Source organism: Scheffersomyces amazonensis, assembly GCF_036850825.1.
Source record: "Scheffersomyces amazonensis strain UFMG-HMD-26.3 chromosome Unknown RJT21scaffold_3, whole genome shotgun sequence".
NCBI classification, from domain to species: Eukaryota; Fungi; Ascomycota; class Pichiomycetes; order Serinales; family Debaryomycetaceae; genus Scheffersomyces; species Scheffersomyces amazonensis.
In genome coordinates, this window is record NW_027042743.1 from 283,197 (window position 1) to 296,860 (window position 13,664).

The following is a 13,664-nucleotide window of genomic DNA, read 5'->3' on the forward strand; positions in this document are numbered from 1 at the left end:
AAGAGGCTAAGGTATTTAACATCATTACTTTGTTTTTTTTGTTTTCTCGACACTATACATAAAATAAAATATGAAATATAAATTGTCAAATACAAGTGGAAGTGCAGGAGTTCCTTTTCCCCATATATTTTGGCTTTCCGTTATTTTCCATCTATTTTTTGTTCTATTGCTCCTAACTCTAAACTTATGCTCATTAAGGAAATATAGGGGTCAATTTAAGAGGAAACTGTGAAAAATCACATTTCTTTTGATTATTGTGAAATGAACTTCTTGTAACCTGTTCAAATCAATGTTTGACTCTTATGCAATCACACATTGAAAATCTTACCCTCCTTCCCAACAATTCGTACGTTTTCTGGAACATGTGCATGAAAAAGATACAATAGACTTGCGTTGTTCTAAATTCTTGAAAGTCAATTATAGCAAAGTTTAAGGCCAAATAAACTATATTCCGTATACTTTAATTTGAATGTCTTGTCACTATTTGTAAAGGTCCACACTCTGAATGTTTAAATACCTTTGAAAAATCTTTCAAAGCTCTTCCAATTCTCTGCTTAGAAAATAGTTATCGTCAATAATATTCGGGAATGACGACTTGACAAAGTATTATTTTAACACCGACATGAAAAAAAAAACTTAACTCCTCTTCATTAATTCTTATTTTACCTTTTTTATTTTTTAACTTGTCATAATTAGCCTTAAACGTTTATGGCGCGGACTTTAGCGCGGGGTTGTTGCTGCAATTACCTGAAAGCTTTCTAAGAAAATTAGGCAGGCCAAACACCATTATCTTGCTCACACATAGAAGGGTCAGGGATTCCGGTTGGATGGGTTATTGATTGATATCTAATAATAATTATATTTGTTTAGGTAAAGATAAAGATGTTGATCTGGCAATCGATACCGGTTTTTTCCTAAAATAACAAAGTGTCTATACCCCTCTGTACCAAAATAAAGCAGTAAAATAAACTAACCTAATAGAGTTATCCTTTTAGAATGTTTAAGTTACAAGAACTCCAGGTATAGCCGAAAACCCTATTTTCTGAAAGCTAAAACTTTTCATGTTGTGTTAGGTATGTCCTCTTCTACCTCCTCTCAATGACGTCGTTGATTCTTAACTCTATCTGTCCATGCAGACCACACACTTATATATACTGAACAGTTCTGGTTTAATATATTATATATATTATACATTATAATATTTTATCTAGACACTGATATATATGTCGCCTGAATAGCATTATTTCACTTTATCCACAGCATTGCATCACTGCAAATATCGCTACATTTACCAAAGTTTAATCTTTTGTTTTCCCTTTGAGTTGCCATAAAAACAGTCTTGATTTTACCGATAACAGATATGATAAACATATAATAATATCTACAGTTATAGTAAGCCCCTACTACCTTTGGCTGAACTTCAAATAAAAATAACTTTCATCTAGATTAACAGGAAGAAAATGAGTTAGAAACCGCTACAGTTTCCGAAATCTGTATGGTAATAATGAAAGAGGATCCTACACTCTGAGAAAGTAAGAGAGATTTTTGCACATGGTTATTGAAGAAGGCTGCTTAGACTATGAAGTTGCGAAAACCAACGATATCAGTTTACAAATACATATAATGTGTTTGCCATTATCATCTATGGTCCCACTATCATATATGGTCATTAATATATAATAGTTATGATTTCCTTTAATTATAGAATGAAGACGAAATACTCTGATCCCACGAAATAACAATTATGACTGTAGTTCTAACTAGAAAGGTATTATAAAAATTACTATTAATCAGCTTACCTTTATGTAAATCATGTACTTCACCACACACATCTGAAGCTAACTTCATATCTGATACTGACTTTATACCCGAAGAGTATGCTCTTACATTTAATGATACATAAACTTTTGCAACCCACTGTTAAGAAATAAAAAAATAAATGGACGAGTCCGGAGTCGAACCGGAGACCTTTCGCATGCTAAGCGAACGCGCTACCAACTACGCCACACGCCCGTAATTGTTGAAATTTTAGGTCATGTGATCGAGCGGCTCCCTTGCCCAATTGGAAATAAAAAAATGTCGAAAAAGGGGTATAAAACACCAGATCTGCCAAGTTTGAGGGCAGATTCGAGTTCAGGAGATCTGTCTTCATCGAATTCACCCTTTTCCCATCAAAATGGGTCTACTAATGCCCTAGTTTCAACTTTCCAACTTTCCCCCACCGATGCGAATAATCTCGAAAGAGTTGTTTCATCAGGAGTGCTACCACCAACGAATTCCAATTTAGATCTTTCCAGAGGAACCAATCAGCATCTGCTACCTATAGATGACGCGCCAATATCATCTGATGGGTTACAAGTTAAGGTATTGGACGGTTTAAACCACCAGCCTTTCACTATACCAGGGATTTCACCCTCAATTTCCGAGACAAATGTCGCAAATACGACAATGTCGTACGATAATGCTGCAAAATCCAAATCAATTTCAGAAAACTCACCTGAATTTCAATCTATAATTAATTCAAATATTATTAATGAAGAAACTTTTCCTATCTGGGAAGATGCCTTTGATGCCAAGTTATTAAATCCAACTCAAAGAAAATACGCTCAAACGTATTTTAATAAAGATATTTTTTTAGACAGTTTATCAGATAAACAAAACGCAATTCATCAAGCAAACATGAAAGATTTACCTCGCCCACTTCAAAATTCATTTTATTTAAACTATATCTACAGAACTGAATATCAGTTACTTTTTAAAATTCCAGAAGAACTTTCTAACTATTCTCTTAAAGAAATTGATGTCTTAATTGAAACGGAATTACACTTAAGTGCTGAAGAATTAGAACCCGAAATAAACAAAGTTGAAGCCAAATGCTCATTAATTGAAACGAAACTTGAACAAAATAATAATACATTAAAAGAACTTAATGCTGCAAATATTATCAACAAGAAACAACTTGAAGAATGCACCAAAAATAAGAAATCTTTAGATCAAGAATATGGTCAAGAAATTCAAAATTTATTCTATTTAGTAATTAAACAGCTTATTTTAAATACAGTGGTCACGCTATATCATGATGATCTTCACGTTATCTTAGACATAATGCAGACAAATTATAACAGAACACGCATATTCAGAAAGCGTGATATTAAAACATCGGAGAAGGTTAACCCCCAAAGTTTTCTATTAGAATTCATGGAGAACCACCAATTTAGAAGAGAAAATAATACTTCAGTCCAATTTTCTTTTGTGACTAATGATACACCAGTTGCTCTATATTTAGAATTACCATTTCATGAAATCGAAAGATATGAAGAATTATTTAGAGACCATTTCCCTAAAGATGCAAAATATGAGATAATTGATTCCTACATTCCACCAGAAGTTCAATCGGCTCTAGATAATCCACACTTTATGAACAATCACGAGAAACTAGTAAGAATTTACTATGTTGTTATCCTAACAAGTGGTCAAACACCTTTTAAACACAGAAAGCATCATCATAAAGATGTGAAAATAGAATTCATGTCATATTTAAGTTTCTGTGGTCGCTGGCACACAACAGATCATAACAAATTTAAATGTCCACACTTTAAGAAAGTCAATGCCCATCCGGCAAGAGGCCAAAAGAGACAATAAATTTAAAAACCAAAAAAGTATACGTTTAAATATATTATAATAAGTGATGCTTTGAATAAACAAATAAACATACATATATATATATATATGCATTTAAATGAATAATCTAAATAGAACTACTCTCTACTCTATTCTAACTACAATCAGACCAAAGTGCATATAAGCAGTATTATATATTTTAATTCTTAAAGTTGAATATAATCAACACAAGAGAATGTGGACTTGTTAATAATGACAATTCGTATGTATAGAAGAAACTTATTAATTAAAAGAGGATAAAAAACAGGGTAATTTTAATGGGAGAGGGAGGGAGGGAAGACACACATCTAACTTGAGCCAGAAACGACCAATTTCTTTAAATGATTCATGAATACTTGTAAGGAAACATCATCAGTTAATACAATGGCCCCTCTATTAGTAGCATATTCAGAACTATTATAAGTAATAGAAGGATTCAATTTAGAATATAAAAATCTAGCTTGAGATCCACCTTCTTCAGTATCAATAAATCTTGGTAATGGATATCTATCAACCAATAATTGAGCTGCTTCTTGTTTTGGTTCTTCTAATAAAGTCTTCAAATTTTCATATTCTGGTAAATCTTGATAACCTGCTTTTCTCCATTGAGAAATAGTTTTACCATGGAAAATTAAAATATGGAAGAAAGTATCTAATAATAATATAGCATCATCTTTAATTGATACAGAATCTAATAATACTGGTTCTGGTTCTTTATCTAAAGTAAAGGATGTTAAAGTTGGTTGAATCATAATTAAAGAATTATTAGTATCTTCAGTTAATAAAACATGTCTATAGAAAGCAGTCTCATCAGGAGAATTATTAAATACTTGTAAAAATTGAGATCTTCTTAAATAATAAATAAATTGAGGATACATTTGAAATTGAGGACCTAATCTAAATGATTCTTCTTGATCCTTTCTGTAATCAGCAAACTTTTGACATAATCTAATTAACATACGATCAACCCATCTTAATACATCAGCTCCATCATCTTGTTCTGATTTATATAATGTAACTCTTGCTAATAAAACTGCTGCAGCTTCTTCATCAAAAGAATTTGTTAAAGTTTGTTCATCACTAGTTAAGAAATTAGAAATAGTTGTAACTCTAATTCTATAAGTTCCACTAGAATGTTGATAATGAGTTATGAATTGAATATAAGATTGACTATTAGTTGGTAATTGTTGAGTATTAGCAACATCAAAGAATACTGCATAAGTATGTTGAGAAGATATACTACATAATTTATATTGTGAACTACCTCCAAGTCCTAATTCATTTTCAGAAACATTTTGAGCTTTAACATTTAATGATGAAGCATGACCAATTAATCCACTAACTTTTAATTCTTTAGAAGTTTTAATATCAAAAGTTCCATTGAATCCCATTAATAAATAACCTTCACTATCTTTATTAAATAATCTTAAAAAGGATTGTTTAAAAATAGATGTAGTAAATGCATCACTTAATAATAATGTACCACCAGTTTTATTACATAAAGATTTCATTTCTAACATACCAATTTGATCATAACAACCAGCAAATACATCTATAGTATGACTATTTTTAACAACTTTAGTAGTAATACCATCATAAAATTTAACAGCTTTCTTAAAATGTTTAGCATTTTCTTTATCAATATCACTATGAGATCTAATTGGTTCTTTTAATTCCTTTCCAACAATTAATCCTGGACTTAATGTACCAGGTCCGGCACTAAATAACATAATTCTAGCTCCAAAACCTGGGAATGTTGAACCTAATAAATTAGCTGCAACATTTAATGCAGCTCCAGTTGATCTTAAAGGTCTATTACCATTAGCAACTGGCCAAGGATCTTTAGTTAAATTTTCTAAAATAGTAGTTAATTGAAATTCAACATCTTCAATTGGTAAAAAGAATCTAGTTAAACTATTTGAAAAATTCGAACCTTGAGATGGAATTTGTTGTTGAGTATGAATTGAAACTGGTCTATTTAACATTTCAGAAATTTGTTTATCAGTATACTCTTTATCACCTCTAAATATATAAGATTTTGGAATCTTTTCAGTACCTAAATCATGAACTTGAACCATAGTACCATAAGTAATTAATCCAATAAGTGCATTAGGTGGTAATAAACTTAAAGAAATAATTAAAGTTTCCTTTAATGCCTTTAAATTATCTTCATCTTGACATAAATCAATAACAAAAAAGAAAATTGGAGGATTTTGTACTGGTCTGGCAGTAATATATTCAATGGTAGAACTTGTTGGTTGTAATTCAATTGGTAATGTTTCTTGAGTAATCCCTTGATAATGAGCAGGTAATGGATTACGATAAGAACATAATGGACATCTCCAAAACCCATTAGGATCTACCGTACAATAAGGATTAAAAATCGATTTACAACTTTGATTAGAACAAAAAATTGGATCATAAGCTGCAATTGGTAAATCTTCTCGATGTTTTAATGGAGTATACAATGCCCCCGTTGGAATAACTATCTTAGCTGCTTCAACTTTGGTAGAGGGGAATGCATTCCAGGCGAAACGAACTCCATTAATATCTTCGGCTTCTTCAAAATCCATAGTAATTACTGATCTATCTCAATGACTAAGAATGGTATTGAGTTCAAAATAATTTTAAATGAACTGTCTTGGTCGCGTGACTAAGTGGAAATCAATGAGATATGTTTTCTTACTGAAATGTTCAGATCTGATGAAAATTTAACTAATGTTGACTTCGTTAATATTGGAGATTTAGTCGAGTTTTTCAGTGTGTTGAGGACAAGTCATTATGAAATTCGTCACGCGGGCGCGCACGAGAAATGTCACGTGTGAACGATAATACCGATCGAACAATAATTAAATATATACTACTTTACATAAAACTATATAACACAAGAAATCGATATCTATCGTAGAGACAAAAATTTAAATACGGGGTTGGAGTGGGGGGTTTCATTATACATCATTTTCTTTTCATCTCATCAATTTCAGTCAATAATGCTCGAATATATTTAGAAGCCAATTCGACTGTAGTGGCTTTAGAAGGAATGGTTACTTCATCATGATAAGTTTGAGGAATTAAATTTCCTAATTCATGAACTGCCATATTCATTCTATTTCTTCTACCCTGTTCTGCCAACTTATGAGATGCCTTTTTAGTGGCAGGCTTTTCTCCACTTTTTTTACCTGATGAATTTTCAGGCTTTAAATTAGGTGATGTTTCTGAACTTGATCCACCTGATCTTCCAATAGATTTGGAATATGATGACTTTCTTGATCTGGTAGAGGATTTTCTTGAAAGTGATTTAGAAGGTATATTGACAGATTCCATATCTACATTACTGTCATCACCATTATTACCACTATCAATATGACTCATTAAATCACTACCTTCATCTTCATGTTGAGAATGTTCAGCTAATATTCCCATAGTGAATCCCATTAATGGTGTTCCAGTAGCACTGCCATTGGCACTATTACCATTATTATTATTATTACTGTTATTATTATTACTATTATTACTGTTATTACCTTGAAAGTCCATTCTCTTAACTGATGAAGGAGGTAACATTTCACCTGTTTCTAAACTCAGTTCAGGTAAATTTTCAAATGCTCCTGAAGTATTACGAAATACTCCATTCTTTCCCTTAATTGAAGGAGAATATTTAGTCGCTGTTGAAGAATTCCCCAGTAATATTGGAGTTCCATGAGGAGTTCTTCTTTTATAATGAGTAGTTGTCATTGTTGCTGGAGTTTCATCTACTGGACCAAATACACTAGAAGATGATCTTCTTCTATCATCACGATCTCTATTGCTATTACTACTATTATTACTTGCATTAGGATGAATACCTGATGGTTGAGCATTTAAAGCAGGTGATGTTAATGGTTCAAATGCTATTGATACAGGAGGTTGATGACCATAAGATGAACCAGATCCAGTAGCAACTCCACTTTTAATTTGAGAATCCAAGGGAGTTACAGCTGGTGAAACTAATGGTGTAAATACAGCATCCGGTCTTACATGTTGTTGAGGTGCTGCACCACCAGAACCTTGATGTTCATTCAATTTTTGTTTATGATAATAATGCTGATTATTATATGATTTTTCATTTTGACCTGGTAAAATAGGAGATGCAAACATTTTCTCATCTTTTATACCTGAAGATGAAGAAGGATTAGAATTAGTAGATGATGGGTTTGTTGATGAATTTGTAGCATTTTTGGAGGTGGTATTAGTATTTTTGGTTGATGAAGGTACAGAAGTTGGACCTGAACCAGATTTATTGGCAGCTAACAAACTAGGAGTTTGAGTAGGAGGTAAATGAGATGGAGGGAAAGCTGAAGATTCATGATTTGGATCAGTATCAAAATTTAAATCTTCCGGTATTATGAAATTAATATTTTCAATGCCAAATTCATATTGAGATGGAGGTGGAGGTGGGATACCTGCGGCTGCCCCCACAACACCTGATTGTAAATGAGATTGAGATGATGAATGATTTGTAGATGTTGATTGAGTATCTCCACCGCCATGAGAATTAGGAGTAGTATCAGTAGAATGTGAATTAGAAGGAAGTTGATGATGATGATGATGATGGTGATGATGATGTACGGCTGCAGCCTCATACAAATTTTGTTCTAATTGGTGAAGAAACATTTGTTCAGTATCGGTAAAGTTAGAACCGGGAGTTGTTGAAGTAGTGAGATGAGGTTGTAAAGGAGTCTGTTGAAATGGATGAGCTGAAGGGGTTGAATGGTGAGTGGAAGATGATTCATGCAGGGGTTGATTAGGTTGATTAGACTGATTTGGTTGATTTTGAGACGGATGCAGTTGAAGATGATCATGATAATAGGGAGACTTGCCCGGTGTTTGACCAGTTTGGCCAGGGGAGAAGGTATTCCACACAGACAGGTCCATTAATGATTTATTAGTGTAGTTAGTAGTTAGTAGTGAATGATAGACAATGACAATGTGACAGTATGCGACAGTGTTACAGACAGTGATAGACAGACAGTTTGTGACAGAGTGACAGACAGTGACAGTGACAATGACAGTGACAGCGACAATGAAGTTGGTTAGCCTATAGACAGTAAGTAGTCTTTGTCTTTCTTCTACTCAAGTTACGCTACAGTCTCCTGTTCTTGTAGTGAATAATTCTGAACAAGTGAACTGTAATTAGAGTTGCCTATTTGAGCGAGAGACTAAAAAATCTAATTAGTGAAATGCTTAATAGTTAATAAATGTCGCTACTACGTCGTTTTAGCTAACCTTAACTATGAGAACCTTATGTAGATCAATTAACAGGAATTTCCTGGCACGACATTAAGGCCAGGCCGAGGTGGACATATCCAATCAAAGATCAATGGCAGTCCCACGTGGGGACAATAAATTGAGTATGATATGGCGCCGGTCTGTGTGCAGGACAATAGATACTTATTATTGTAGTACTATTGTATAGTTGGTGAAGTTCAGTAAGATTAACTGTATTATAAAGCAACATACATTAGTATAGTGAAGTAAGTATTATATAAAATCTCTTTAGTATAGAGTAGTATAATGTAGTAGTATAATGTAGTATAGTGAAGTCTAGGCCCCTATAGTGTATGTTAATGAGAGCGATGCGTGACGGTATTATTGGGTAGTAGTAATTAACTTTTACTATGGTAACTCTATCGCTTATTCTTACTACTCTAGTACAGCTACTACTACACGAATAATACACGGATACTATATCCTTCTATCGTTTACTATAACAATAATACGTCAGTAGTATACAATAGTATACAGTAATATATAGTAATATACAGTAGTCTAACAATAACCTGAACCTATTAAACACCCAATTTGAACAAGAGTAACTAAACTAACCTACCAACAACTAGCCACAACCAATTGAAACACCCCAATCTACCCCTCCTTAAGTTACAACTCTTGTTTATTAGTCTTCCATAGTTTATATCTTAACTATTTGGGCTTCGGGCTTCGACTTCACCGTCTAACCTGCATTTACGGCTTACCACCAATTTTACACTTTACGTTTTGCAACTATTGCTTCCACCCCCCAAATTAATATGCCCAGAACTGTTTGTATTAAATCTATAGGCGCTTATATAATTACTAAACAAATGTATGTAAAATAGAATGTATACTCAGTTATTACTTCCGAATAATTTCCGTAATTTGCCAAATCGTTTGGGTTTAGCATTGGCTGATTCCGCCACAGACACAGTCTGTGATGGTTGTCTTAAACTTGTATTGATTCCTCCATTACCACTTGCTGAAAGTGGAACGGCAGGTGTTGCTTGAACAAATGGTTTGGGGAAATGAATCTCTTCATCTGAATCATTAAATCTTGAAGAATATTTAGGTGCATGATGAACATTACTACTGCCACCACTACCATTTCTAAATCCTGGTATACCTCCAAAACCTACACCTGACCCTGAGCCTGGACCAGAACCTTCATCATCAGAATCATCAAATCTCGATGCGAATGGTTTACCATGACTTCTAGGTGGTTCATGAGCTCCACCTTGTGATGGAGGTACTGGAGCATGTGGATGTGGTTGACCTTGTCCATATACTGGAGCTTGAGATTTTACAGGACTTGGAGTAGTAACATCTCTTAACGTAGTTCTACCACCAGTAGATGGTTCATTATTCTTAGGTGGTGCCCCACTTTCTCTACTAAATGATGATCTCTTTGTAAGTGGTTTAAATACTGATTGTGGTCGAGAATTGGCTTTAGCATATAATTCTGCTGCTTTAATTTTAGATGGCGATTGATAATTTGGTTGTAATACAGGATGAGGAGGAACAGGTTGAACATATCCATAACTAGCTCTTAATGATCTACCACTCATACCTGGACTGGCACCATTAATATTAGGATCTAATGATCTATGACCTGCAGAATCAGGTTGATAAGATTGAGGTCTTAATGATCTCGATGAAAGTCCAGTACCACTAGGTGGAACTCCAGCATTTGGAATTCCTTGATTTGGACCGGTTACATTTCCATTAGGTGGAACTTTTCTTAAAGTACTTTGAGATAATCTTTTAGCAGTAGTTGGTGCTGGAACTATAGATGAATGAGCTGATTGTGAATAAGCAGTTACATTTCCAATTCCATCATTTAATTGGGTAGATGATAATTTAGAATTAAGTCTAGTATTTTCAGCTGTAGTTAATGATAAATAAGCTTCATGAGCTGCATTATTCTTAGCTGCACTAGTTTTAGAATTATAGAATGAAGTAGAATTCTTCATAGCCGACTTCAATTTCTTAGGAGAATCTTTACTACTAGTGGAATAAAGTGATGAATTACTACTACCTTCACCACTAGTAGTACCTCCAAATGATGGAGGTGGAACTTGAAGTTTATCATCTGATGAATAATGAGTTGGACCAGTAGACGAAGGAACATTCACAGCAGGAACTAAAGTTTCATTAGTTTCTTGTTTAACTGTATCTTCACTAATTTGTTCAGCTTCTACAGGTTGAGCTATTGGTTCAATTGGTTCAACCAGCTCAACAGGTTGTACTGGTTCAACTAGATCTACTGGATCAATTGGTTTATTCTCAATAATTTCAGGTACAGTATCAAATGTAGGTCTTAATTGCTTAGCCAATCCATCACCAGAAGATATATCTTCAGCTTCTTCTTCTTCTGAAGTTATTGTATTCTCAATTATACTATCACGATTCAATAATTCATTAGATTCAAAGTGACTGTATTGATTGATAATCCCTAATTCACTACCTGAATGTGCAACATTCGAATAGATAGTGGTATCTTCTGGGTTCACTGCTTCTTTCTCTTGTTCAGCTTGTCCGGCTTCTTCTTCTACAGTTGTGTGAACATCTTCGTCATTCAAATACTTTTTAGAAACCTCATCTACAATGATTCCCTTATTGATAATTGGGACATCTTCTTCTTCTTCTTCATCTTCATCTTCTTCCTCATCTTCGTGAGGCTGAGTCTCGAGAATTGGTTTTTCAATCTCTTTTGGATGAGAAACTGGTTCAGAAATTGGGTTTGGAACAGCAGCTTTGGTAACTTGCACGGGTTCAGGAGATGGAGATATATGACGTTCAAGATCTCTTAATTTTTGATCATTCAGAGATTTCAACGATTCATATTCTTGTCTCTTCAATTCCAATTCTCTAGCAAAGTTCTTTTCTTGATCAATTTTTTCTTGTAATTGTTGCATCTTCAATTTTTGTTCTTCGACTTCATCATTATGACCCAATTTATCTTCTAAATCAACATTTTCAGTCATTGGTTCCATAACTGGAGCTTGATGAATAATACTAGATAATCTAGAAGGTTGCTTTTTAGCTGGAGGTGCCAAATTTGGAGGTCTATTAACGGAATTTAATGAAGGAGAGCGAGGAATTCTTTTAGAACCTGGAGCAATATTTCTTAAAGATCCTGATCTTGAAATACTTGTTCCTGATCTAATAGAATTATTACGAGCCATTTCTTGTTTAAAATTAGATTCAGGAACTTCTATAATTTTAATTCCATTAGGAGTTGGAACATATTTCTTAACCATTTTAACTGGAGCCTTTGATTGATTAGTAAGACTTGCTCGAGAATTTGTTTTAATATTTGAAATTGGTTGATGAGATAATTTCAAATCTTGAAGGTTTTGTTGATTATTCAAATATACTTGATGAGATTCTTCAGTAATTTCATCAAGATATGAATCATTAAAACTATCATCAATATCATAAACTATTGGATGCAGATGATTTAATGGAGATTTAGAATGTGATGATGAAGCAGGAGTAGGTAAAGTTGAAGGTGAAGAAGTTGAAGTAATCAGTCCTGTACCACCAGAAAAATCTCGGAATTGATGTTGATGTTGATGAGTTACTGTACTTTTAATTTCTGTCCCTTGTTTCTGTCCTACTATAGAATTTCTCTTTAATAAACTACCAGATGAGCTTTGAGTTCGAGGTTGAGGATGTGCTTGTGTTTGTGATTGAATTGGTTTAGTAATGTATTGTATGGAGCTAGCACGTGAATGGGTCCCCGCCTGAGGTCTAGAAATCCCTTCTTTCTGTTTTATAGATTGTCCAATAGTTAAAGCAGCTGCTAAAGCATTGGTATTAGGTTGACTACTGTGGGGGGCTACATGATTAACTCCAGTATATGAAGTATCCCGAACAGTACGACTTTTCCGTCTGAACATGATTAAAATTCCAATTCTGACTTTCTACAATTATTAATTCTTATAGTATTAGTCAGCTAACTGATATCTATAATTGTAATTAACTCTATGGGTACACCTGTTCCTTGAATGTTGAATGGCTGGGTTGCCCTGTGCTCCTGCACACAGGGTCCAAATTTCACTTCATTCCCAATGCGGATGTAAACACTCCTGACTTGACGTGACGAAGAAGTCATGTGCGGAGTCACGAGCTGCAAGTCACGAGCACGTCCATATACTTAAATATTAATTACTTCTTATATTAACTAGATTACTATTTACGTTTCATTATACTATTTATTTATTTATTTATTTATCATTCATCATTCCTAAATATACCGAGGACGACTCCGTACTCGATTGAGTCCCATTAAATTACTCAACCAAATCCCACTAAGCTGACCTTGTCTAACAATAATATTTAATATGGGACGAACACTAAGGAGAAAACCCGTCCAAAGAAATCCTTGAACCAATGGCATTAATATTTGATCTTTGAATATGGCATAAAGTACAATCGATGGAGTAATAACTCCAATGGGTTTTTCATCAACTTCTTCATCAATATCTACATTGGCTGCCTGTAACTCAGCATCACTCAATGGACTGGATCTTGAAGGACCCGTTTGTGCGTACCCATTCAACTGACGCATGAATGTTTGTTCAAACCGTAAGTCCGGGATATGGATTTGTCCTAAGTTTTTACTCATAGTGATATTTAATAATTAGTAGTATCACACTATAATAGTAAGATTGCCACGATTAGAATGTATAATATATTTTGTTTCA

At 33.7% G+C, this 13,664-nt stretch overlaps 4 protein-coding genes and 1 non-coding gene across 5 annotated transcripts; 1 reads left to right on the forward strand and 4 right to left on the reverse strand. All coding sequences in view use genetic code 12, as the record gives it.

The window, feature by feature from the left end:
• Positions 1-1,940: 1,940 nt before the first annotated feature.
• On the reverse strand, positions 1,941-2,013 carry RJT21DRAFT_t92. The gene has a single exon. It is a non-coding gene; the product is annotated as a tRNA-Ala (tRNA).
• A 498-nt stretch (positions 2,014-2,511) lies between these two features.
• RJT21DRAFT_119949 (uncharacterized protein) lies at positions 2,512-3,740 on the forward strand. The gene has a single exon (XM_064881581.1). It carries the CDS (start codon positions 2,680-2,682, stop codon positions 3,640-3,642), a length of 963 nt encoding a protein of 320 aa, XP_064738243.1. The 5' UTR covers positions 2,512-2,679; the 3' UTR covers positions 3,643-3,740.
• Positions 3,741-6,365, reverse strand: SEC23 (GTPase-activating protein). Its single transcript, XM_064881582.1, has one exon. The coding sequence runs from the start codon at positions 6,231-6,233 to the stop codon at positions 3,969-3,971; it is 2,265 nt and encodes a 754-aa protein (XP_064738244.1). The 5' UTR covers positions 6,234-6,365; the 3' UTR covers positions 3,741-3,968.
• Positions 6,366-6,615: 250 nt separating this feature from the next.
• Positions 6,616-8,574, reverse strand: PHO4 (phosphate-sensing transcription factor; the record flags this gene model as incomplete). Its single annotated transcript, XM_064880183.1, has 1 exon — positions 6,616-8,574. One exon carries the CDS (start codon positions 8,572-8,574, stop codon positions 6,616-6,618), a length of 1,959 nt encoding a protein of 652 aa, XP_064738245.1.
• Positions 8,575-9,806: 1,232 nt separating this feature from the next.
• On the reverse strand, positions 9,807-13,585 carry RJT21DRAFT_957 (serine-rich protein; the record flags this gene model as incomplete). Its single annotated transcript, XM_064885714.1, has 2 exons — positions 9,807-12,881; positions 13,232-13,585. 2 exons carry the CDS (start codon positions 13,583-13,585, stop codon positions 9,807-9,809), a joined length of 3,429 nt encoding a protein of 1,142 aa, XP_064738246.1.
• Between the last annotated feature and the right edge of the window lie 79 nt (positions 13,586-13,664).